This window comes from Rhinoderma darwinii, chromosome 1, assembly GCF_050947455.1.
Source record: "Rhinoderma darwinii isolate aRhiDar2 chromosome 1, aRhiDar2.hap1, whole genome shotgun sequence".
In the NCBI taxonomy this organism is placed as follows: Eukaryota; Metazoa; Chordata; class Amphibia; order Anura; family Rhinodermatidae; genus Rhinoderma; species Rhinoderma darwinii.
Genome location: NC_134687.1, coordinates 108,857,866 through 108,884,162, shown reverse-complemented (window position 1 = coordinate 108,884,162; position 26,297 = coordinate 108,857,866). Strand labels below are relative to the sequence as shown.

General features: G+C 40.5%; 1 protein-coding gene across 2 annotated transcripts in view; it reads right to left on the bottom strand.

The window, feature by feature from the left end:
• SPOCK3 (SPARC (osteonectin), cwcv and kazal like domains proteoglycan 3) overlaps window positions 1-26,297 on the bottom strand; it is a 362,511-nt gene that overhangs the window by 206,275 nt on the left and 129,939 nt on the right. For both annotated transcript variants that reach the window (XM_075860267.1, XM_075860268.1), the window contains exon 3: window positions 20,269-20,314. In XM_075860267.1, coding sequence (XP_075716382.1) covers window positions 20,269-20,314 — 46 coding nt within the window. The remainder of the gene's footprint in view (window positions 1-20,268; window positions 20,315-26,297) is intronic.

Below are 26,297 nucleotides of genomic sequence, written 5' to 3'. Positions count from 1 at the left end.
TAGAACGAACAGCACCCTGACTAAACACTGACACATTAAAACCAAACCAGGCGTTGTTCCCATCCATGTGCTGTCTAGTATAGAACGAACAGCACCCTGACTAAACACTGACACATTAAAGGAACAGTGTTACCACAAATTTTTTTTTAATATGTTAAAGATGTTAGTGCTTTATTAAAAACGTTTGGATTAATTTGTGTGTTTGTGTGTTACTTTTTCTTATTTTTACACTTTTTCTTCCCTATGCGGGCTGCCATTTTTTTTTCCATTTCTGTATGTCGATTAACGACACATACAGACATGGAATACGGCAGCCACAGTCCCATAGGGACTGCGAACGGGTCCCGTCCCATCCACTTCTGTGTACGCCGTCTGTGTGGGAACTGCGCATGCGCCGCTCCCACACAATCCAATTTTAAATGCGCGCCGTCCGGCGCCATTTTCCTGTGGACCGGAAGTCGCGGCCGGACAGTAAGATTACTACTTCCGGTCGCGGCTTCCGGACTTGTGCACTTGGACCAGCGGCAGCAGACGGAGCGGACGGGCCGGAGGGAGCCGCGGCGGCAGGAGCAGGTAAGAGATTTGTATGTATGTTCGTGTTTGTGTGTGTTTACTACTGTATGTAAACCTACTACACTGTGTGTTAGCTCAAAAAATGGCGACACACAGTGTAGGAGGTTAGACCGTTCAATCCCCTCGTTTATCCCGGCACTAGCCAGGATAAAGGAGGGGGGGATTCTCAGAGCTCACTAGAGCGAGTGCTTTTTACCCAATTTTGCAGCAAAAAGCAATGTGGTTGCTTTACCACATGCAATGCTGCAATTTTGGGAATAGCTCCATCTAGTGACCAGCAATAGGAAATATTATAAATTAGAATCTAATTTATAATATTTCCTGACTCGTGAAAAAAATAAAAAAAATTTGAACAATGTTTAAACACCTACACACTAAATGTTTAATTTAAAAAAAAAACATGTTTTGTTGGCAACACATTCCCTTTAAAACCAAACCAGGCGTTGTTCCCATCAAAACCAAACCAGGCGTTGTTCCCATCAAAACCAAACCAGGCGTTGTTCCCATCCATGCGCTGTCTAGTATAGAACGAACAGCACCCTGACTAAACACTGACACATTAAAACCAAACCAGGCGTTGTTCCCATCGATGCACTGTCTAGTATAGAACGAACAGCACCCTGAGATTGTTTTCTCGTGACACATTGGACTTTATTTTACTGGCAAAATTTGCTAAATATGTTCAGTATTTAATTGTGAAAAACACCAAACTTTTGCGAAAAAAATTGCAAAAATTAGCATTTTTCTCAATTTAAATGTATCTGCTTGTAACACAGGCAGTTATAACACACAAAATTGTTGCTAATTAACATATCCCATATGTCTACTTTAGATTGGCATCATTTTTTGAACATCCTTTTATTTTGCTAGGACGTTACAAGGCTCACATTTTCAAGAAAATTTCAAAAGGCTATTTTCATAGCGGCCAGTTAATTTGTGAAGTGGCTTTGAGGGCCTTATATATTAGAAACCCCCCAAAAAGTCACCTCATTTTAAAAACTTCACCCCTCAAAGTATTCAAAACAGCATTTAGAAAATTTCTTAACCCTCTAGACGTTTCACAGGAATTAAAGCAAATTAGAGGTGAAATTTACAAATGTCATATTTTTTTGCAGAAATTAATATTTAATCCAATTTTTTTTATAACACAGAAAGTTTTACCAGAGAAATGCAACTCAATATTTATTGCCCAGGTTCTGCAGTTTTAGAAAATATCCCACATGTGGCTGTAACGTACTACTGGACTGAAGCACCGGCCTCAGAACCAAAGGAGCACCTAGTGGATTTTGGGGCCTTATTTTTATTACAATATATTTTAGGCACCATGTCAGGTTTGAAGGGCTCTTGCGGTGCCAAACAGTGAAAATCCCCCAAAAGTGACCCCATTTGGGAAACTACACACCTGAAGGAAATTATCTAGGGGTATAGTGAGCATTTTGACCGCACAGGTTTTTTACAGAAGTTATTGGAAGTAGGCCCTGAAAATAAAAATCTACATTTTTTCCCGCGTAAGACAATACCCCACATGTGGTAATAAACAGCTGTTTGGACACACGGCACGGCTAAGGGAAAGAGCGCTATTTGGCTTTTGGAGATCACATTTAGCAGGAATGGTTTACGGAGGCCATGTTGCAAAGCCCCTGAGGGGACAAAACAATGAAAACGCCCAAAAAGTGACTCAGTTTAGGAAACTACACCCCTTGAGGAATTCATCTAGGGGTGTAGTAAGCATTTTGACTCCACAGATGTTTCATAGAATTTATTAGAATTTGGCAGTGAAAATAAAAACAATCCTTTTTCTTCAATAAGACATAGCTTTAGCGCCAAATTTTTCATTTTCTCAACAAATAAAGGAAAAAAAGAACCCAACATATGTAAAGCAATTTCTCCCGAGTATGGCAATACCCCATATGTGGTCATAAACTGCTGTTTGAGCACACGGCATGGCTCAGAAGGAAAGGAGCGCCATTTGGACATTCGACCAGGCTCAGGAGTGAAAGAGTACCACGTAAAATTGAGGCCTAATTTGGCGATTTACAAAGTATTGGTTCACAATTGCAGAGGCTCTGATGTGAAATAATAAAAAGAAACCCCTGAGAAGTGACCCCATTTGGAAACTACACCCCTCAAGGCATTTATTAAGGGGTGTAGTGAGCATTTTCACCCCACAGATCTTTTCCATAAATTAATGAGATGCGGATTGTGCCAATTAAAAATTTATATTTTTCCCTAGATATGCCATTTCAGTGGCAAATATGTCATGCCCAGATTATGCCACTGGAGACACACACACACCAGAAATTGTTAAAAGGGTTCTCCTGGGTAGGACGATGCCATATATGTGGAAGGAAACTGCTGTTTGGGCACACTGTAGGGCTCAGAGCGGAGGGAGAGCGCCATTTGGCTTTTGGAGAGCGGATTTTGCTTGGTAGTGGATTTGTTTGAGTATTGCTGGCGTTTCTATTTATAATGTTGGGGTACATGTAAGCTGGGAAGAGTACATCAGAGGCATGGTCAGGTCGTATAATAATGGGGTAAAAAAACAATAAAATGATCCATAGATGTGTGTTACGCTGTGAAGCAATCCTTTCTGCACAGGCCGGTGTCGCACTGATATATGGCGTCCTTTCTTATGCCCCTTTTGGTCCACACTCCGCACCTTTGCAGTTTGGGGAATTTTGCTGGGAAAGTGTTGTCCTGGTATAATACGGGCACCCTCGCTTCCTGCAGATATGTTTGGGCCCTCTCCTTCCTGGTTCCCTAATTTTAGGTCCTTGATAAATCGCCTCTTGTTCCCCTCGGGCTGGCACAACTGCATATTTTTATTTCCTGACTTATTGGAGCCATAACTAATTTTATTTTTTCATAGACGTAGTGGTATGAGGGCTTTTTTTTTGCGGGACGAGCTGTAGTTCTTATTGGTACCATTTTGGGGTACATGCGACTTTTTGATCACCTTTTATCCTATTTTTTGGGAGGCCAGGTAAACAAAAAAACGCAATTCTGGCATAGTTTTTTTAGGGTTTTTTATACAGCGTTCACCACGCGTTATAAATTACATATTAACTTTATTCTGCGGGTCAGTAAGTTTCCGACGATACCTAATTTATAGCACTTTTTTATGTTTTACAACGTTTTGCACACTAAAATTACTTTTGTAAAAAGAATATATTTTTTTTGTTGCCAAGTTGTGAGAACCATAACTTTTTAACTTTTTTGTCGACAGAGTTGTATGAGGGCTTGTTTTGTGCGAGTAGAGCTATAGTTTTTATAAGTACCATTTTTGATCACTTTTTATTCCAATATTTGTAGGACAAAGTGACCAAAAAACAGAAACTCTGGTCTAGTTTTTTTACGTTTTTATTTACGCTGTTCACCGTGTGCAGCGATACCAAATACGTATGGTTTATTATTATTTTTTCAATAATAAAGGACCTGATAAGAGAAAAAGAGCGATTGTGTTTTATTTTATTACTTGAAACTTTTATTGTTTTCAAACTTTTATTTTTTTCACTTTTTTTTACACTTTTTTTACACTTTTTCTCAAGTCCCACTAGGGGACTTCAAGGTCCAACTGTCAGATTTATTTTTTTCTAATACATTGCACTACCTACGTAGATCTGTCAGTTATTCACTGACAGCAAGCCGATTAGGCTTCGCCTCCCGACGGGGCCTAATCGGCTTCCATAATGGCAGAGCAGGAGGCCATTGTGTCTCCTGTTGCCATAGCAGCAGTCGCCAGTCCTGATTACCTGTCAGGGCTGGCGATCTGCTAGCAACCGCTAAGATGCAGCGATCGCTTTCGATTGCTGCATCGAAGAGGTTAATGGCAGGGATCGGAGCTAGCTCCGTTTCTTGCCGTTACAGGTGGATGTCAGCTGTAACATACAGCTGATTTCCACTGCTGATGACGCCAGATCAGCTTCTGAGCCGGCGCCATCTTGCCGGCGGCTACGGAAGCCATTCAGGCTCCGCAGCTGGGCGAATCTTGACCAGCTTCCATGCTAGGCAGACCGGGAGGCCAGTATTAGGCCTCCGGTTACCATTGCAGCCACCGGAACCCCGGCAATTTCATACACCTTAAATGTAGCGATCGCATTTGAACGCTGCATTGAAGGGGTTAATGGCAGGGATCGAAGCTAATTTCGGTCCTCGCCATTACAGCCGGATGTCAGCTGTAAGATACCGCTGACATCCGGGGATAATGGCACCGGCTTATCTTCTGAGCCGTGCCAAGCATTTGGCGTATGGATACGGCAAATTGCGGGAAGCACTAGCTTTCCATGGCGTACCCATACGGCAAATGTCGGGAAGGGGTTAAAGGCAGAATGCTGAACTTTACATGCTGAATGCACAAAATAATTACAATTAAATGTTTCATTAAAAAGTGGTCTTGGGGTGATAATGCGTAGTGTGCATGCAATGCATAAATAGTTGTAAAAGTGCTGAGAAAACAGTTTAGGGTAGAAATGTGTTAAATAAAAGAAATGCGTTCAAACACTCACTTGCTCAGACGTTCCTAGATTCACAGGATGGTTTGTATAATTGTTTTGAATTAATATTATCACTACTTGTTTTCATGCATTTATAGCTATGGCTGCATAGCACATTATTGTATAATACAACATGCTGGCATCAGTGGGCTCCAGTGTACCTTTGATGGTTCAATTCTGGTTCCAATAGAAAATTAGTAACACAAAAATGACTCAGTAATGGCCAGAAATAACAATGACAAATCAAATTCGGTATTGATATTTTATTGTACAAGTATTTAGAATTAAAGGGTGTATTTCAGGATCCCATTAAGTAACAGCTTTATTACACAATCCATAAGAGATACATTAGCAGATTTAAGTGAGCACTATGTCTAAATATTGGGAGCTGAAACTTGTTCAGTGTTGTGACCCTGACCACGTGGTGCCTCTTGGCCAATCAGGCTGAAAGACGCATTCATTTAAGCGTGATTTTCTAATTGTGGCCCCGAATGAGGATTTGGCAGCACCATTCAGTGGGTATGATATTAGCTGCTGATATATATCCTATGCATATCCTATACATGAAAAATAGACAAAGCAAACTTCTTTTTTATAGAGGAATATTATATGGGTGTATCACATGATCTATGGACTTTGTCAGATTAACTTAAAAAGCTCTTATTCTGCATAATTTAATATTTATCAGTGCTAAAATGTATTAACCAAATTACTTTAATTTAAACAATAAACAGTAAAATAATTTAAATACTAACTAACAATTATTTAAAAACTTTAAAGCAGATCTGTCATCATATGCTGTCTTGTTTAAGGGCAGCATATTATGGGTACAGGTCCACTGTACAGTACTATTAGCCCAAATGAAACACAAGAAAATATTGTGCCATATGGCCAATAAAGCCTAACAAAGAATACAGCAGACTCTTAGTTAGGAGTCCACTATATTCATGAGCGGAGTGCTCCCCCTGCCTCCTTTACCAGTGACTGATGGCCGCTATGTATACATGCAAGCCATCACTCACTAATGAGGGAGGCGAGAGGTGGCGGGGAGAGGTGGTACTATTGCTCCCTTTATAAATACAACAAATTCATTACTTTGAGTCTGCTGTATTCTTTATTAAGTGTTATTAGCCATATAGCAAAATATTCTTTTGTGCCGGTTGGGCTAATATTATAGAACACCTGTTACGTATGACCTATGATTAGTATTGTAATAGGTCCGCTTTAATCTTTTGCTACTTTGCAGAAAGAATTATTGAAAAATGTTTTAATTTATTTATTTTATTTTATAAAAATATTTTAACTGAATGTCAAAATTGTAAACTACTGACATTCTGCCAATATTATAATATGTATGCTGGAACTAAGCATTACATATTTTGGGGTCATCTGCAAAAATATAAACAGTGCTATTAATCCCATCCTCATCACTAATAAATAAGTTGAATAATAGTGGTCCCAGCAGTGAACCCTGGGGTGAACCGGGGACCATTCATAGTAGGAATCTTGACCACAACTCTCTGGGTACGGTCCTTGAGCCAATTCTCAATCCAATTACAAACGATACTTTCTAAACCTATAGTCCTTAATTTATCCATTAGACGTCTACGAGAAACAGTGTCAAACGCCTTTGCAAAGTCCAAAAACACTATGTCCACAGCGGCCCCTCTGTCTAGGCTTCTACTCACCTCTTCAAAAACAAATCATGTTTGTTTGACAACTTCTGTCCTTAGTAAAACCGTGCTGGCTGTCACTTATAATACTATTTTATGTCACATAATCCTGTATATAGTCCCTCAATAGCCCCTCAGACATTTTCCCCACGATGGATGTTAAGCTTACTGGTCTATAATTAATTGGGGAAAACTTGGAGCTCTTTTTGAAAATGGGCACCACATTTGCTCTGTACTAGTCACTTGGCACTAGTGAGGATCCTGATTATTGTTTTTCCCTTGACATGGCCTTTTTTTCCCCTCTTCTTACTCTGACTAAAAAAATTATTGAAAAACTGCACCAAACTGTGCTACATGAACCTGACCTTGCAATTATATTTGCGACAATACTTACCTCGGGTCACTTTTCAAAAGTAGTGAGAACTGGGGGAAGGGCCACCAACACACCGGCAGATTAATTCCAAAGTAATTATAGTGCAAATCTACGCCTGCTCATAGCACGTGTAGATTTCAATTTCTGGACACTCTAAGATGCACCAGATTTATTAAAAGACGTGCATTTTACGCCAATGTACTTTAGTTTAAGTCTTATGTATGAAATGGCACTCCTAATAAATTAAGTGTGTCACATTATGAACATAAATACACACATATAAATATAGTACCAGCCTTCCTTTGTGAGTGTTTATCCAGGTTAACAAATAAGATTACATTTGAATGCTCAGGTATTAAAGAAATATCCCTGTACAAGGCAGGATAAGTTGTGCCCCTGTTATGCCTGTATTAGCATTACTTGAAGAATAAAGAAATTAAATAAATAATTTTGCCTATTCTTTGTTGTTGTGAGCCAGAAACTTGAGAAAAATTGAAAAGGACAGCTAAGGATTTCTACTTTCATATCATTCTTTTTATTTCTTCATTTTCTGTCAGACTTCTAGTGTAAAAGCTATTCAGCTATCACAGGAATAACAGTGACTAGAACTAACTGACATAGATTTTATTAAGCTGTTTTTATTATCTGTGTCCTCAAACATTGAACCATTGTCTAAAAACGCAACCCGAAAAATGAAAAGGTGAGCGTTTAACTATATAAAGGAGCACTGTGACACACATTTTTTTCTTACTAAATATTCAATACTATTGTAACCAAGTATAGTTTAATATGATAGAATTCATATTATAAGTAAAAGCCATACAGCGACCAATTCAATACTTTTAAAATCTGAAATAGAAAATGTTATCTTTAAAAAAGTAAATTCAAAAGTGAAAGGTGTTTTGTATCTTTTAACAAAAGAAGACTGAAGAATGTAAATGAATTTACAGATTACTTCGTCATCATCTTACTTTCAACTGATTTTCTTTTTTTGTATGTATTATAATGAGGTATTATAGCACCTACCGACTCAGCAGTGGACTGTGAACCTTTAGGATTTATTAAACTATTGAACTATATACACAGTATTTGGACCTACAAAATCATTAGCAAATACTAGCAAGCAGTCATTTAAAACATACATTTTTTAATAGCCCGAATTCATACCTGTTAACCTGTACATCTTCACATCTGAATTGTTAAAGGGGTTGTCTGCTTCTTTTCCAAAGACAGCATTACTGTTGTCCATGGGCTGTGTCTGGTACTGTAGTTAAGCTCCATTCACTTGAATATATGTGAGCTGCAATACCAGGCAAAGCCCATGGAGAACAGCTTCGATTGACCAGTATCTTAAAGCCTATAAATGGCCTCTCCTGATTACCAGAGATGTTGGTTTATCACTTGTGTTTAAAGGATTTTCTGGTCTGCACTCTGATACTCCAGACATTGTTCTTCATCCTATTACTGGTGCTTAATTCCTGGTCTTAGTTCAGTCTTCTGTGTCACAAATGGCAGTTCTATAATCCTTGTCCTAGTGTTGGCTATGGTTTCCTGAGTTGTCTGTTCTGGCTCACATTTGTATCCAGATTCCTCCATACAGAGTAAAGACTGGGTTACTTATCTTGATACCTCCGTGTGGTGTGCACCAAGTCTTGGCAGAGAAGGATGGTTTTCCTTCTGCAGTCTAATAATTCATGGTACATTCATTCTATTCCATATAAGCCAGTATTTTAATGTCAGTAAATCCACTTTGAAATTAAAATTACGCATTGTATTTATGAGTTACAATGACTACAAACCCCTTGCCGACATTTGACATAGGGTTACGTCGTAAACGGAAAGGGGAAGTATAGTGGGGGCTCACACTCATCAGGTGTCGGCAGTATATTACAGCGAACACTTCACTGCAATGGCCAGGCCATTTAACCACTTAGATGCCCCAGTCAACTGCCCCCTCTGACAGCCCATCGGCTGCTCACAATGGTGCCGATGGTTGTCATGACAGCCTGGGGTATAATAAAGGCCTCCAGGTCTGCCATCCTTCTGCATCTAATGACCCCTGCCAAATTTTTGTTACATACACATTACTAAGAACTGCCAACAAAACTGAGCAACAGAATAAGCTGCAGGACTACATGTGTTCCATTTTATAAATATATAATAAAATACATGTCTCTTAAAATATTGTTTAGATGTTGAATTTATATCCTATTTTTCTCCTTTTAGAAATTTTTCTTTCTTGTTTCTACAAGCAAAATTGTTTCCACAATATGGTATCTTGCATTTTTACGAAAAAATTCTGTGACATTACGGGTATGCCCAGGAATATCACAAAGGGGTAGTATAAAAAAACGTAAGCTAAAGTAACTTAACAAAAAACAATAAAAAGTGTTCCACGTGTACACAAAGAACACCTATATTGTCAAAGGATAAAAGATTTGTTCCAACCACACATTAAATGCTACCATCAAGCCTCTAATAAGAATACACATCCTGTCCAAAAATAAGTAAGGCTCTGTTCCAATTGTGTTTCAGTCCTACATTTGGCACATGTGCCAGTGAAGCACCCAAAGCATATGGCAGACGTGTCCATGGCAGTAAATGATATCAGCAACACTGGACAAAGATAAGGCGTATTAATAGGGCTTTATTCACTGGACACAAGCTTTGTTTAAACATAATTTCATGATATTCTGTTACAAGATTTCTTTGCTAAATCTGTCTATGCGTGGCAACTCAATGGCTGTGATGTCAATTCCAGCCTGTCAAGGGTTTCTCTACCATGTAGTAATATTGTATTGAATTTGTTTTATAAGCGTCCTTAACCAAATTCAAGAAAAGTTAAGGGTGGACACATAGGCTTGATAATGCCTTCATTGAGAAGGTGAATAAACACATCTATTTTGTACTCATGCTGGTGTGCTACCTCTATTTCTTCTGGATACGTTCCAGGGAACTTTGCATGACTGGGGTCTAGTGGGATCCATGGTCCAGAGCCTTGAGGTTCAGCACCCATTACCCTTTTTGCTGTGCAGCTCCTACCTTGCTCTATTTGGCCTGGGTGGACACATCTGTATGTTATAAAGTTTGAATTTACAGATACAAAGTAAAAAAAAAAATCTCTTTAAACGGTGTCTTTTTCACCTAAACATATCATGCATCACTTTTAATTCTACTTTGAATTTTTCTGATGATTTCTTATAGACATATTTCAGCATTCATCAAAGCTTCCAATATATGTGAAGTTTGGGATAATAGTTTTGCTGCCGGGAAGCCTGATGAATCCTTCCTGAACGGTTCTGAAGAGAGATAGAACAGCAAAGCCTTGCAATGACTCAGATGTTTCTTGCTCCAGGGGTCCCAGCCTGTTTTTCTATCTTTTTCACCATGACAAATATCTTAAAGAATATTAGCCTCTATGTCCCAAAAATGAGCTTGTAATATTTATAATGTAATATGTGAAATTATTTTTATCCCCCTACTCATTTTTATATGCACTAAATTTCATTTTATTACAAAATGATCTGCTTATTAACCCTCATTGAAAAATAGCAATTCTTGGGCTGCAACATCTACTTTTTGTTGTAGTGGTGGAAAGCTGAAAACTAGCCAATTTGATAAATTCAACATACCAGTAAAGCACAGTACATTACAGAGCATAGAGTCAAGAAACTATAAACCCATAGTGCTTAACCATTTATTAAAGGCTATGTACACCTTTGAAATCTTTTTTTTTTTTTTATAAAAATGTCTGTCAGTGTGCTTGGTGCAACTTTCTAAATACCTTTTAGAATAATTTTTACTTTTTGAGACACAGCTACTTTGTATTCTGTGCACAGAGCAGCTGTATCTTGTGCTGAAACCTATATCCGTCAGGTCAGCGGCACTGACAGGTTCAGTGACAGCAGGGTCCTGCGTGTTTCTGACCCACTGTCACTGAACCCATCAGTGCCGCTAACCTGACAGATTCAGGTCTCAGCGCAAGATACGGCTGCTCTATATACAGGATACAAAGCAGCTGTATCTCAAAAAGAAAAAATAATATTTAGCAAAAAGTAATTAGAAAGTTGCACCAAACACACTGATAGACATTTAAAAAATAATAATAATAAATGATTTCAATGATATACATACCCTTTAAAAGAAAGGGTGTATGTTCCTTTGATATTTGTTTCCTCAAACTCTTCTTGCTGAGGTTATATCCTTTCTGGGAGCATTTATTAACATCACAAAAATGGCATAATCTGGATGTTGACCATGCCTGGAAAATATTTTGGACTTAAAATTGAGATGATGATAATATGAGGCGATACTCAGCATTCAGAATCATATTACTTTATTATTTTTTATATTGAAATAAAATATATGTAATTTTTTTTAAATAGTTCTGTGTCTTTTTTTAATGTCTATTTATTTTTTCATTTTTTGTAATATATAGGGACTTAAACATTTCACATTTTTATTTTTTTTAATTAACAAGATGCTGGCATACTTCTACATACTAGCATATTGTGCAAGTAAGAGTTAGGACTTACTACATGGTCCATTTACTAGAGACAGAACTGCATTGTGACGTTGGGACCGGGCCGGTGATCGCCATACAAGAGAGCTTTCTCCCTTGTAAAGTGCTATGATCATATTTATTTTATGACAAATTGTTTATTGAAATTTTTAAGAAAATAGCAAAAACATTAAACAAAATAAAATAAGAGTACTGAGTTGTACGAAAGCATGAGAGGTCGAGAACATTATACAACTATGCACATAAAGGATAAAAGATTCACAGTTATATAGAGATATTGTAGCTAGTACAGTAATATTGACATAGTTAGTTAGAGTGAATTAAATGCATTACATGACCTCCAGAAATACAATATATAAGGTTTACAGACACCCACTAATTGAACATAACCATAACAGGAACAATAACATTGTCAGTAACATTTGGAAACCCTGCCAATGGATCTATTGTACTGTATTATAATGCCAAACCTAGAGAACTTCAAGAAAATGATTATCAAGCTATGAGGATAATGTCACAGCATTAAAGTTAAGCCATTTGGACCATTTATATGTAAATATCTGTAGTGCATGCAGTCTTGTTGAAATTAGATGTTCCATGATACAGTTTTATTGAAATTTTCGTATTATTTCTACCCTGTCCGGTATATTAGTGCTTTTCCACCTCTGGGCAATACTTGTTCTTGCTACTGTCAGCACATGAGCGATAATCGTACTGTCCTCATTATCAAGATCATCTAATTTTAGGGAAAGATGAGCTATTTGAAATCCAAGGACACTATTTAACAATTTTTGTATCTCTGTCCAGAAGGGGATAATGGGGTCACACCTCTACCATACATGCAGTAGAGAACCAATGGAGTCTTGACTGCGTCAGCAGTTGTGAGAAACATTGGGGAATAATTTAGACAAGCGATATGGAGTCATGTACTATCTATATAGCAGCTTTCTTGAAGCTTTCAGGTGATTCCCACAACGAGAAGACTTGGAGCAGATTTGAAATGCCGCCTCCCATTGTTTAGAACTAAATGAGCACCCTATTTATAATTCTCACTTTGGTATGAAATTAAGTATAGAGGGAGAAGTTTCCTGCTGGTGGGGTACCCCATAGGCTTTAGATATACCCTTGGACGTTAGTTCAGCATTGTAAAAGTATTGTTCATACCTAGAAAGAGGACCAGTAGTTTTAAGTTTAACAGAAGAAAGAAAGTGCCTTAGTTGGAGGTACTTATAAATGTAACGGCTGCCGCGCCGTTCCCCACCGCTTCCACGGCCTCTGCTCCGGTTCCTGTAGCCTCCATTCCCTCATGCTCGTCCCGAGCTCCACTCACCCGATCCGGATGCTCTGCAGGCTCTGGGCGTCATCAGGTAACTGCATCACTCACCTCCCTCCGCAACCGTCATCCACGAAATGCGGCTGCAGCCACTAGAGGGCGCACGCGCTGACGCTTCCCTTCTTAAAGGGCCTGCGCATGCCAAAATCCTAAGACTTCCTATTTAAGGATCCTCCCCCCTCAGATCCTTGCTTGTTCAACCAAGTTATTCCTGTGAGCTTCCCTGTACCCAGTTTCCCTGTTACCTTGCCTTCTGCCTTTGTCTGGATTTCCCGTTGTGACCTCTGCCTGAACTTGTACTATCCTTGCCTGCCGCCTGCCTTGACCTATTGCTATCCATACCAATTACGACGTCTGCTGCCTGTCCTGACTTCTGGCCTATTCATCTGACTGCCTCTAAACCCGCTGTGCCAAGCGTTACCCTGGGTTACAAGCACCATCTCCCAGACGACACAGAGGATCCACAAACAAACCGATGAGAACTGTTATAATAAAAATCATAAGACTGTAGATTATACAGGGTGGGCCATTTATATGGATACACCTAAATAAAATGGGAATGGTTGGTGATATTAACTTCCTGTTTGTGGCACATTAGTATATGGGGGGGGGAAACTTTTCAAGCTGGGTGTTGACAATGGCGGCCATTTTGAAGTTGGCCATTTTGTATCCAACTTTAGTTTTTTCAATGGGAAGAGGGTCATGTGACACATCAAACTTATCGAGAATTTCACAATCAAAACAATGGTGTGCTTGGTTTTAACGTTACTTTATTCTTTCATGAGTTATTTACAAGTTTCTGACCACTTATAAAATGTGTTCAAAGTGCTGCCCATTGTGTTGGATTGTCAATGCAACCCTCTTCTCCCTCTCTTCACACACTGATAGCAACACCGCAGAAGAAATGCTAGCACAGGCTTCCAGTATCCGTAGTTTCAGTTGCTGCACATCTCGTATCTTCACAGCATAGACAATCAATGGAAACCTCAAGGCCACTGGATATCTGAAATTGCTACATGATGATGTGTTTCCCTCTTTATGCACTGAAGCTGGCACGTTCCCTGAGTTTTTCCAGCAAGATGGTGCACCACCACATTATGGGTGTCAGGTCCGAGCATTCCTAGATGAACAGTTTCCTGGAAAGTGGATTGGTCATCGTGGGCCAGTTGAATGGCCCCCTAGGTCTCCCGATCTGACCCCTTTAGACTTTTATCTTTGGGGCCATCTGAAGGCAATTGTCTATGCTGTGAAGATACGAGATGTGCAGCAACTGAAACTACGGATACTGGAAGCCTGTGCTAGCATTTCTTCTGCGGTATTGCTATCAGTGTGTGAAGAGTGGGAGAAGAGGGTTGCATTGACAATCCAACACAATGGGCAGCACTTTGAACACATTTTATAAGTGGTCAGAAACTTGTAAATAACTCATGAAAGAATAAAGTAACGTTAAAACCAAGCACACCATTGTTTTTCTTGTGAAATTCTCAATAAGTTTGATGTGTCACATGACCCTCTTCCCATTGAAAAAACTAAAGGATACAAAATGGCCAACTTCAAAATGGCCGCCATGGTCCACACCCAGCTTGGAAAGTTTCCCCCCTCCCATATACTAATGTGCCACAAACAGGAAGCTAATATCACCAACCATTCCCATTTTATTTAGGTGTATCCATATAAATGGCCCACCCTGTAGAGAAGGGTAATAAAAGGTTGTTTTCAAACAATAGATCCAATGAGACAATACCCTTAATAATCCAGTCAGTGAAATTCAAGTTAGGGATACAGCGCTGCACCATGTCTAAAGAGACAATATTACGCCTAAATGGGAGAATAAAGCATTATTAGACACTCCTTTCCACACCTGAAGAGTCACTTTAATTGTGGGTGGTAAGTTACCTGACATACGCTCCCCCATCCTAGAAAAGCCCAACATAACTCGTAGGTTAAGGCATTTCAGTATGTGAGCCTCAATTGTCACCGAACATTTATTCAGGTCACATATCCACCAATGTTTCAGTTGATCCAGGATGGTCGCATAGTAGTAAGCAGTGATATTTGGGTAGCTCAGACTTCCTTTATCTACAGGCAGATGCAATAATTTCACTGCAACGCTAACTCTTTTACAATTCAAAATAAATCTTGTAAAAACAGTTTGTATACGCCATAACAGAGAGTTGGGAAGTGGAATTGGAAGATTCCGAAACTCGATTTACGAGATCCTTATCTACAAGGAAGAAGTCAATGCTCGTATAAACCCTGTGCGAATTAGAATAAAAAGTGTAGTCACGGTCACTATAGTGATGCAATATCCAGACATCAAATAGGCCATGTTTGTGCAAAGTAGTAGACGCTGGAGTCGGTTCTTTGCAACGAACAAGGGATGTAGAGTCCATGGTAGGCCACAATGTAAAATTAAAGTCCCCCAACAATATCAATGAACCTTTCTTATGTTTGCTAAAGAGATCATTCTATGCAAAAAAAACTATGTTGTTTAGAATTAGGGGCATATACAGATAGAACTTTATACTGAATATTATTAATAAGACACAATAGCATAACATACTGACCCTGCTCATCAATAAGTGCATTTTGTAGATGGAAAGCAACTGAATGCTTGACAGAAATGGAAACTCCACACTTTTTACCTGTGGCTGGAGATGAAAAAATGTGCAGACACTTTTTGTGTTTAAGCCTATGAATATCATCTTTGTTAAGATGTGTTTCTTAAATGCATAATATATCCGCTTGTGAAAGCAGAGCTTCAGACCACAATTTAGAGCGTTTGAATTGGAATTTTAATCCCTTAACCTTGTGTGATACAATCTTAAAGACCATTGTCAATATGTGAGAATTGCGTAGGTCCAACTAAACAGTCAACCACCAAGAAAATGAGACTGTCCATAGCAGCAACAACACGAGATTCATGAATAGTGTCGCAATCTGTGGATATGTGGACCCACTGGGCCGTACCGCTGTAGCGGGATAGCAGCTGGCCAAACAGTGTACCAAGTCAACGTCTATATAGTCAAAGCACAAGGGTACCTGTAGTAGTTCAGACAGTAGCAACGGCTAGGCTCAGATTGGACCTTGACAGCAGACATCAGGCGTGGTGTAACACAGCATGCGTGACCGGTGGCACAACACGACTCCAACTTTCTAAGGCACAGGAACAAGGTAGCACTGTGGTTGGTGTATATCAGGATGGGGTGGGCTGCGACCTCTAGCAGATGTCTCCACTCCTCCAGAGCTAATTTAATGGCCAGTAACTCCCGATCCCCAATAGAGTAATTGCGCTCTGCGGAGGAAAAAAGTCTAGAGTAAAAGCCACATATCACTGCCTTTCCTTTGAGGCCTCTCTAGAACAGAAGTGCACATGCACCAACAGAGGAGGCGTCCACTTCCAACGAGAACTGTCGAGAGATGTCAGGATGATGGAGAATTGAGGCTGAGGTAAGGGCATTCTTTAGGCTATTAAAAGCAGATTCTGCCTCTGGAGTCCACACCTTGGCATTCACGCCCTTCTTGGTGAGGGTAGAGATGGTAGCCGTCAATGATGAGAAGTTTGGGATTAACTGCCGGTAGAAGTTGGCGAATCAAAAAAAACACTGTATGGGCCGCAGGCCCTGACGACTTGGGCATTCCAGGATGGACTTTACTTTCTCAGGATTCATCTTGAGACCTTGATCTGAGATGATGTAGCCCAGGAAGGGCAGAGAGGTTTTTTTCAAAGACGCACTTCTCCAGTTTGGCATACAGACAATTCTCCCTTAATCGCAGCAGAACTTGATGAACATGCCTCCGATGAGTCGTCGGATCTGGAGAGAAAATCAGAATATCATCGAGATAGACTACAACACAGACATAGAGAAGATCCCGGAAGATATCATTGACGAATTCCTGGAAGACCGCGGGAGCGTTACACAAACCGAAGGGCATCACCAGGTGTTCGTAGTGCCCATCTCAAGTGTTAAACGCCGTCCTCCACTCGTCACCTTGATGGATTCGGATCAAATTGGAAGCCCTACGCAAGTCTAATTTAGAAAAAATCTTGGCTCCTCGTATTCAGTCAAATAGTTCGGAAATTAGTGGCAATGGATATTTGATCTTAACCGTGATTTGATTGAGACCACGGTAGTCAATGCAAGGCCAAAGAGATCCATATTTTTTCTTGAAAAAGAAGAACCCGGCCCCGGCCGGGGAGGAGGATTTTTGTATGAAACCCCTCTCCAGATTCTCCTTGATATAGGCCAACATAGACGGTGTCTCTGGCAACGAGAGAGGGTTTACCCGTCCACGGGGAGGGGACGCATTTGGAACCAGTTCAATGAGGCAGTCATAAGCCCGTTGTTAGCAAAGCATCTCAGCCTCTGTCTTGCTGAAGACATCTGCAAACTATGAGAAATGAGGGGGTAATCCTGCCAACGACTGAGGCAGAGGAGGCTGGACAGGATAGATCTGTAACAGACAGCGGCTGCGACATTTGGAGCCCCATTGGATAACCTTTCCGGAATTCCAGTCCAGGACTGGGGCATGTAGTCGGAGCCAAGGCAGACACAGTAGGACAGGATTGATGGCTTTAGGCAAAACAAGAAACAAAATTAGTTCAGAATGAAGGGCTCCAACTTGGAGCTTTAGCGGTTTGGTTTCAGATACGATTGGGTCGGGCAGAGGCAGTCCATTCACCGAGGCAACAGCCAAAGATGTCTCCAGAGGGACTGTGGGCAACTGGAGAAGATCCACTAGGTCTTTTTGGATGAAGTTTGCTGCGGACCCTGAGTCCAGATAGGCAGAGACCAGGTGCGTCTTTTCACCAGACACTATGGTCACGGGAATGGACAGCTTAGAGGAGAACTTTCTATTTAGCACCGTTCCACCTAGGGTTGTCTCTCCAACCAATCCTAGGCATTGGAGTTTTTTGGCTTCTGAGGGCACAAACGCACAACATGGCCTCCGAGGCCGCATTACAGACAAAATCTCGAAGTGCGTCTGCGGTGTTTCTCCTGGGCAGACAATTTGAGCCAGTCCACCTGCATAGGCTCCTCTGGTGGAACTGGTGAGGGCAACAGGGATTGCTGGAAGGTAGGAGCCAGCTTAGGGAATCTGCTCTCCTGACAAACCTCCTGGGGTCGCTCCCGGATCCTCATGTCAATTCGGGTGGCTAGAAGAATGAGGTCATCCAGGGTAGATGGCAGCTCACGCGCGGCAAGCTAGTCTTTAATTTTAGAAGACAGTCCCTGCCAGAATGTAGCAACCAAGGCCTAGTTGTTCCAGGACAACTCTGCTGCCAAGGTGCGGAACTGAATGGTGTACTCGCCCACGGAGGTTTCCCCCTGGCGAAGGATCAGAAGAGATGCAGCTGCTGAGGAGACTCGTCCAGGTTCCGCAAATACCGTGCAAACAGTCTGTAGGAAACACTGGAAGTCCCGGGTCTCCAGTCCCTGATGTTCCCAGATAGGATTCGCCCATGCTAGGGCCTTGCCAGTAAGGAGTGAGACTATAAATGCGATCCTTGCGCCATCAGAAAATGCTCTGGCCTGTAGACTGAAGTGGATCTGGTACTTGTTCAGAAATCCCCTGCAGGTCCATCGTAGTGAGGAGGTACTGGCAGCGAGAATTGGGAGTCAGCACTGGTACTGACAGGAGGTGTAGCAGTAGGAACAGCCAGAGCAACAGGAACGGGTGCTGTGATGACTGCAGCTTGCGCATCCAGCCGATGTGTAATGGCGTTCACCGCCTGGAAGAGTTGGTCCTGTCATAATTGGCAGACTAGCATATCCGCCCGCAAGACTTGTGATGTCGTCAAGGTCTTGGGTTGACCAGCGGGGTCCATGGCCTGAGCGTACTGTCAGGATCTGTGGGTATGTGGACCCACTAGGCTGTACCGCCGTAGCGGGATAGCAGCTGGTCAAACAGTGTACTAATTCAAAGTCTATACAGTCCAAGCACAAGGGTACCTTTAGTAGTTCAGACAGCAGCAATGGCTAGGCTCAGATGGGACCTTGGCAGCAGACACCAGGCGTGGTGTAACACAGCAGGCGTGACCGGTGGAAGAACACGACTCCAACTTTCTAAGGCACAGGAACAAGGTAGCACGGGATACAGGATACAGGTAGAAGGTACAGGAACACTGGGAACAGGATAACACTTAGGGACCATTTGCAAGACTAACACGGGTAAACACAATGCTCAGGCAAGGAGTAAAGGGACAGGGCCCTTCAAATAGCCCAGGGGATCATGGTCTAATTAATGATTATTTTCATGTGGAACACAGAAAAACGGAGCGGAAGTGAGCGCTGGCGTCTCCAAGGGAAGAGATGCGGGCCAGCTCTCACAGAACCATGGCTGCGGCCATTGGGGGGGCGAGTAATCCCGACGGTCCGCGGCCATGGACGCTACAAATAGGATAACAGCTTATTCTAGAAATGAGGTAAAATGATATCCAGAGGCAAGGATTCAACCAAGTACAACTAAAACAACAAAACATTGAAAAGTCTCTGGGAATCTGGGCTAAATGCCGTGAGCGCCATGTTATTTTCTTTCAATTCCTGGTATGTTTAACCTGGACCCCAACTTAGAATGTAACTCTGAACGGCCAAGAAACCCCACGTACTGAGTTACATTTTAAGTTGGGGTCAGGCAAGTGCATTATGAGACGATTCCAGGGAGAGCAGAGGCTCAGATAAGAGGAGATGCAGCCAAACGCATAGCGGGAACTACAATTTAAGCTTAATTTTCTTTAAGAATGGGCAACCTATTTATTCCCATGTAGGATAGGCCTGTAAATGTTAAAGAACATTATTACCTTAAAAAAAAAAAAGATCCTGGAAATATAAAAATCATTGAATGACAGTATTTAAGAATTATCTTTATTATCTACACAAGTAACTGATGCTAGTTGAAAACCATTAATAGCAGCCATTACAGTCCCAAATGGATTCCGACCTCAGACGGAATAATATACATAGCGATACTGAGTTACATCTCTTACTCCTCAATATCCTATGTTTCACTTATCTGCCAGTGTTAATATCAATCTTCACTTTAGTTATGGCACGCAACAGGCAGGAAACTGAGGTTTAACAATTGAATAGGTCGATCTAAAAAAAAAAAAAAAGAAGTGCTTGAGGCTGTCCTACTCTGCAAGGACTTATGGGAGCAGAGATTAAAGGGAGATTAAAACCGTACGGTAAACCAACATATTTAAACCATAACTTATCGATAGTAATTAACGTAGCACCTACGTAGGAATCTAGATCTTTAAAGTGCAGCATTTAAAAGAGTTTACATATAGTAGGACTTACCTTGATCAAATGGTCTGCCAGGACTCCAAGTACGGAAGTAATCATCCTAGAGGATAGACAACATAAACTTAATACTTAAAGATACAACTAAGAAAACAATACATATGTAACATGAAGATTACAGCATGCAGTAAATCGAGAGGGTAAATATAAAACAAAAGTATACAAACCTCCACTTCCTGAGTGGGCCAGCAAGTAAAATGAATAAGAAAGTAAATAACAGTGAGAATAATGCATTGTAAATGCCCTTTAGAGTTTTTTTTCTTGATTTGGTTAATACGCTATTAGTCACATAGTATTTCAAACTGTTTCAATCTGTATTTTGATAGGTTGGTGATAGAAAGAAAATAACACATAATAACACACTTAAATAAGATATCATTGATTATGCCTTGCTTCATAGAGGAGAATTTCCAACAATGGAATAGTACAAGAAAACATTCAACAATATAGCCAACAAGCTGCGGGAGGTTGTGATTAAACGAGCAAGGTATATAATTTCACTGGTGTAGCTTTAATGATTCTAGCCACAGTTGCTCTCACACCCGCAGAGTATAGAAATGATTGCTTCTATCGCACAAAAACACGTTAGAACAAAGCATATCCTCTTATGCCTGCTTTTTGTATATTCCACTTAACTGCCGATTCTGGTTACCTGATCTATTTAAGATTAATATGACAAGCCATATGATGTGTTAATTCAGAAAACCTAGCTACTATACTCTAGTTTTTCTCTTTGAATTATACAAGCCTAGCAAACATTACTGTAATTTAAAAATCAGCAAAACTAGTCACATCCCCACATTGCCAGAGCTGGCCTTAGTATCAGTTTACCCTCCCCCTCCTGCCGTATCACCTAAACCCATATTTACATATCTGTTATCGGGAGATAGACTACTCTCCCCTATGCACTGGCTGTCTGACTCGGTTCCCAGTGTGGACCATTGGATAGCTGAGGTAGATCAACTCTGTTGATGTGAAGATTTGTCCTATCGGGAATCACAAACCAGGACCACACTCTTAGGAGATCGCAGATTTTTCACAGATTTATATTGCAGATTTCACCCTATACAATGCAAAAGTGTGAGATCTGCATCAAATCCGCAAAGAAATCTGCGTCAAATCCACGATGTGTGAACTCAGAAATTTTACCAGAGTAGACATCCTTTCTCTCCAATATTATTTATGAGTAATGATTTATGTTTTCTTTTCTTAATATGATATACTGGGGTTACCCCTCGAGATATATGCATTGCATGTGTCAACTGTTCTTCTGATTATAATGTAATGTACCTTCAAATACTTATTTACTGTTTGTAACGTTTGTGTGTAATTTTTAATAATATGCAAACCATAAAAATAAAAAAAATCAGCAAAACTGTGGTAAATGTAATTTTCATTTAATGGAGCCACATTGTAAAGATTATTATACTGAAAGTACAATTAGGGGACATTTAACAATTACGATTTTACCAATGCATTGTACTTTCTAAGAAAACACCCTACAGTGGCCTTTGAACCAAGAAAAAAAAAAAAGCAATAAGGACCTGCTATTAAGGCCTATGGTATATACATCATTGCAGTCAGATTAGATGAAACAGGGAAACACGTTGGGGATTCAATTAAGCCCCACCCCTTTACTAAGTCCCACCCGCCAGTCATCCATCAGCCAAAAATGAAAGATAACAACCCTGTGTTTTCTGCAGGATTTCTGCAAGATTGATTGTTGTGGGAACATACAGAATATCCTGCAGACTGACACAGTGTGAGCAAGTTTATTTACTCTTTACCTTTAGCAATCGTTTCTAGGTTTAGTGTTCCTTTAACCCCTTGGTGCTGCATCCATTTTCTGTTTTTTCATTCTTGTTTTTTCCTCCCCGCCCTCCGAAAGCCATAACTGTTGTTTTTTCTGTCTAAATAGCTATATGAGGGCATGTTTTTTGTGGGACGAATTGCAGTCTTTAATAGCACCATTTAATGTACCATATTATGTACTGGGAAATTGAAAAAAAAATAATTGTGGGGTAGAATGGGGGAAAAACTGATTCCTCCATAGTTTTTTACGTTTAGGTTTATGCCGTTCACCAAGCGGAAAAAAAACGACACGTTAACTTTATTCTGTCAATACGATTACAGCAATATACATTTTATATTTTTATACTTTTACAAAGATAAAAACTATTTGTTTTGTGTCGCCATATTCTGACAGCCATAACTTTTTTATTTTTTGGTCAGTGGTGCTGTGTGAGGGCTTGTTTTTTGTGGTACCATTTTATTAGTACCATTTTTGGGCACATACCACTTTTTCATCACCTTTTATGCTACGTTTTGGGGAGCTAATGTAACCAAAAGACAGCAATTCCTTCTGCGGGTAAAACAATGTTATATTGTAATTGTTTGGACTTTTATGAATATGGCGATACACATATCTTTAGGGGGAAAATGGAAAAAGGGGGGGGTTTAAACTATTACTATTACATTACTAATAACTTTATTTATTTTTCCTTTTTATTTTTGTCCCCCTAGAAAAAAAAGCGGTTGTTTACAATACACTGCAATACCTATGTACATCAGTGTTTTGTAATTTTTACTGGATCCTATTATGCTGAATAGGAGCAGAAAATGCCAGCCCCAAACTTCCATGAAAACCATCAGCACCCTGCGATCTCGCAAGTGGTCGATGGAGTGACAGAGGGCCATCTCTCTTTCTAACAGCTTAGATGCCGGGGTCGCTGTTGACCGCGACATCTAAGTAGCTAAGCGTCCGCGATCTGAGTTATCTCCGATACCGGCCATTGCTGTGAAGTGTCGGCTCTATGTTACAGCCGACACCCACTGAGTATAGAGTGGGCTCAGCCCTTGATCTCACTCCATACTCTCCCCCATAGCTATAATGTATAGTGTGCCAGCAAACGGTTAGGAGCACTTTATACTGTAAATTATTGCTTTTTGTCATATTGTAATTTTATAAACAGTGGGCTTTGGAACTGCCACTACAAATATTTAGTTATTTTTACTGACAAAAAAGACAATAGAAATACTTAAAGGGGTTATCTCATCACAGACCACCCCTTTATTCTAAGAGCCATTGTGGATGTCAGCTGAATATCGTTTGTCTGGCTCTTGAGACTTGTATGTCAGGGAAGAGTCAGCTAGCTATGCAGCGGTATGAAAGACCATCCATATAATATACAGTATGGACAGCTCAAGTCCACCAGAGCGGGAGACCCTCTCAATGACATCAATATTATCTAAAATTTATATAGTTAAATTCTTTATCTCTCTCTCTATATATATATAAATCAATTTCTGTTGTCTGATGTCTGTTATCGATTACATGTTCTTTATGCACAGCCATACAACTGGACCAATCTGCACCAAATTTGGCATAAAATTGGCATAAGTAAATCATGCGCTTCCAAAGGTTTAGACCGGGTTTCAGCTCTCTAGGACCTACCGTTCTCAACATATTCACAAAAGCAAATATGACACCAGTGGCTTCCACATCAAGGACCTTCCTCAATGTCACATGACCAGAATTAGACAATAGAAGCTCGCAGGTCCTTCATTCTTAGCCTCACTCACAAACACACAGTTTTAGACCAGGTTTCCATGACAACCAAGCCATTTTTTATTTTTTTTACTCGACTTGTTACTCGCTGTAAATGAACTGTACCTATACTGGATTTAAGGATTCTCATGAATTGAAACCCTTTTATACCAGTCATGTCTCCAAAAACGAACCCTGCACTTAGACGAAAGACTCCTGTGGCAAAGCGCATGGCTGCTGCATGAGCTGCTGAAATCTTTCAACAGAACCAAGCCCGTGGATTTCAGCATTCTCATAAATTAACCACACACACGAACAACAAACAAATAGACCTGTGTGAAGCTGAGGAACGCTGCTATTCTACATTATAAAAGTCCATGTCTGTTTGTCGTCCTATATAGGCATCCGAACACCTGAACTATTTGACCCCAATTTTGGCAAACAAGTACATCGGGTGTCCGGGAATGTTTTCGTAAATGTCCCAACCTTGCTGTTGTTCTCTGTTATCAGCCATTATAGTGAATGTCTGTTTGTCACCTCCATAGGCATCCAAACACCTGAACTATTTGACTCCAAATTTAGCACATAGGTACATTGGGCGTCCGGGAAGGTTTTCGTAAATGTCCTAATCTTGCCGTTGTTCTCTGTTATCAGCCATTATCATATCATCACGACCCAATACTATAAAAGCGAATACAGACATTCACTTTTATAGTAGAGATGTTTTTATCTGTAGTAGTCGTTACTGCACTTTACAAGATAATCCTTGAACGGAAGGTACAGGGGAGCGGTTACCCATAGGAACCAATCAGATTACTGATGGCCAGGACCAGTTTGGCTGTTAGGTATTTAGGAAGTTAAAATTTAAATAAACAGTGTGTAGTTGCCAGGGTATATAGGGCTACTAGCGATTTCCCCGTAAACCAAAAACATTATGAGGGCATGGATTGGCCTCCTGGGCACACTTGGAAATCCAATGAACACACAGACAGACCGACACATTATACCCAGGTAGCGCCGGGTACTTTTTGTCTGATGTATGTTCTTTATGCATGGCTAAACAACTGGACTAATCTTCACCAAATTACCAAAGTAAATCAGATGCCTCCGAAGATTTCAGATCGGGTTTCAGCTCTCTAGGACCTACCGTTCTCTACATATTCACAAAAGCAAATATGGCACCACTGGCTTCCACATCAAGGACCTGCCTCCATATCACATCAGATGACCCGTATTAGCCAATAGAAGATCACAGGTGCTTTATTTTTAGCCTCCATAAGAACCCAGCCATTTTTCTTTTCTCGACATGTTACTCGCCGTGAAAGGACCTATACCTATACTACACTGTACCTATGCACTTGAATGAAAGTCTACAGTGGCAAAGTGCATGGCTGCTGCCCGATAGGCTGAAACCTCTTAGCAGACCCAAGCCTGTCTCCAGGCTGACAAGATGCGTCAAAGCCAACAACAAGCTATTGAAACTCCCCAGCAGACTGAGGAACGACTGCAGTCTCAGTGAGACAGAAGAGCAGCAGAGACTCCCCAGCAGACCTAAGCCCATCTCCATGCCGACCAGGTGCGATATGCTAGTCGACAAGCTACTACCTGGGCTGATATGCGTAATTCTGCTTCCTATTACAATTCAAAATTCCTATATGGACAAACTCCGTTGCTTCTGATTGGCCAAATGGAGAAACAATGCGAACACTGAAGGGCACTTAAATATGAAGGTGAATGACCAGGAATGTGCTGCTCTGGCGGAAAACTCAGAATACCCGATTTCCTTGTTCCACCAGAAGAGCTCACAACTTTGCTTGATGGTTCCTCCGTGCACTCTGCCGAGTCTCTGAAACATATCCGGGTCTACAACAATGCCTTCCAGATGACGTCATTTGGATGTGGAAAACATGTGCTGGACGTACCAACGTTCAAGATCCAGGGGCAAGCCTACCACACGATCGAATCTCTATTGACACCATTTAACGAAGACAATCCGTAAGCATCGCCTTTATATTTTCACGTTTTATTCATGGGTGACAGCACTACAGAAGTAGATGCCCGTGATAGAAACAATCCCCTCACTAAGCCGTACATTGTCCGCATGTGACATGTTGCACTGGCACAATCCATACCAGTAGCAAACAAAGTTTTAAACCACACACAAACAATAAACTAAATAGACCCGAACGAAGCCGGGTAATTCTGCTAGTAATAAATATAAATTAGAAAATATAATATAGATAGACTGGAATATAGACCTTCCAAATTGTCTACTTTAAAGCATTAAACGAGCCAATTGTATTTTTTGTTAAGAAAACTGAACTACAGATATGTTTCAGCAGTTGTATGTAGAATTCAGAACAGATGCTACTTAAATCTTATCTATTTTCCTTAAGAAAAAGACATAAAGTACTGTAGACATTTGCATGAATATTTAATTAGGAATGATGAAAAAAAAATCAAAGCAACAAACTACACT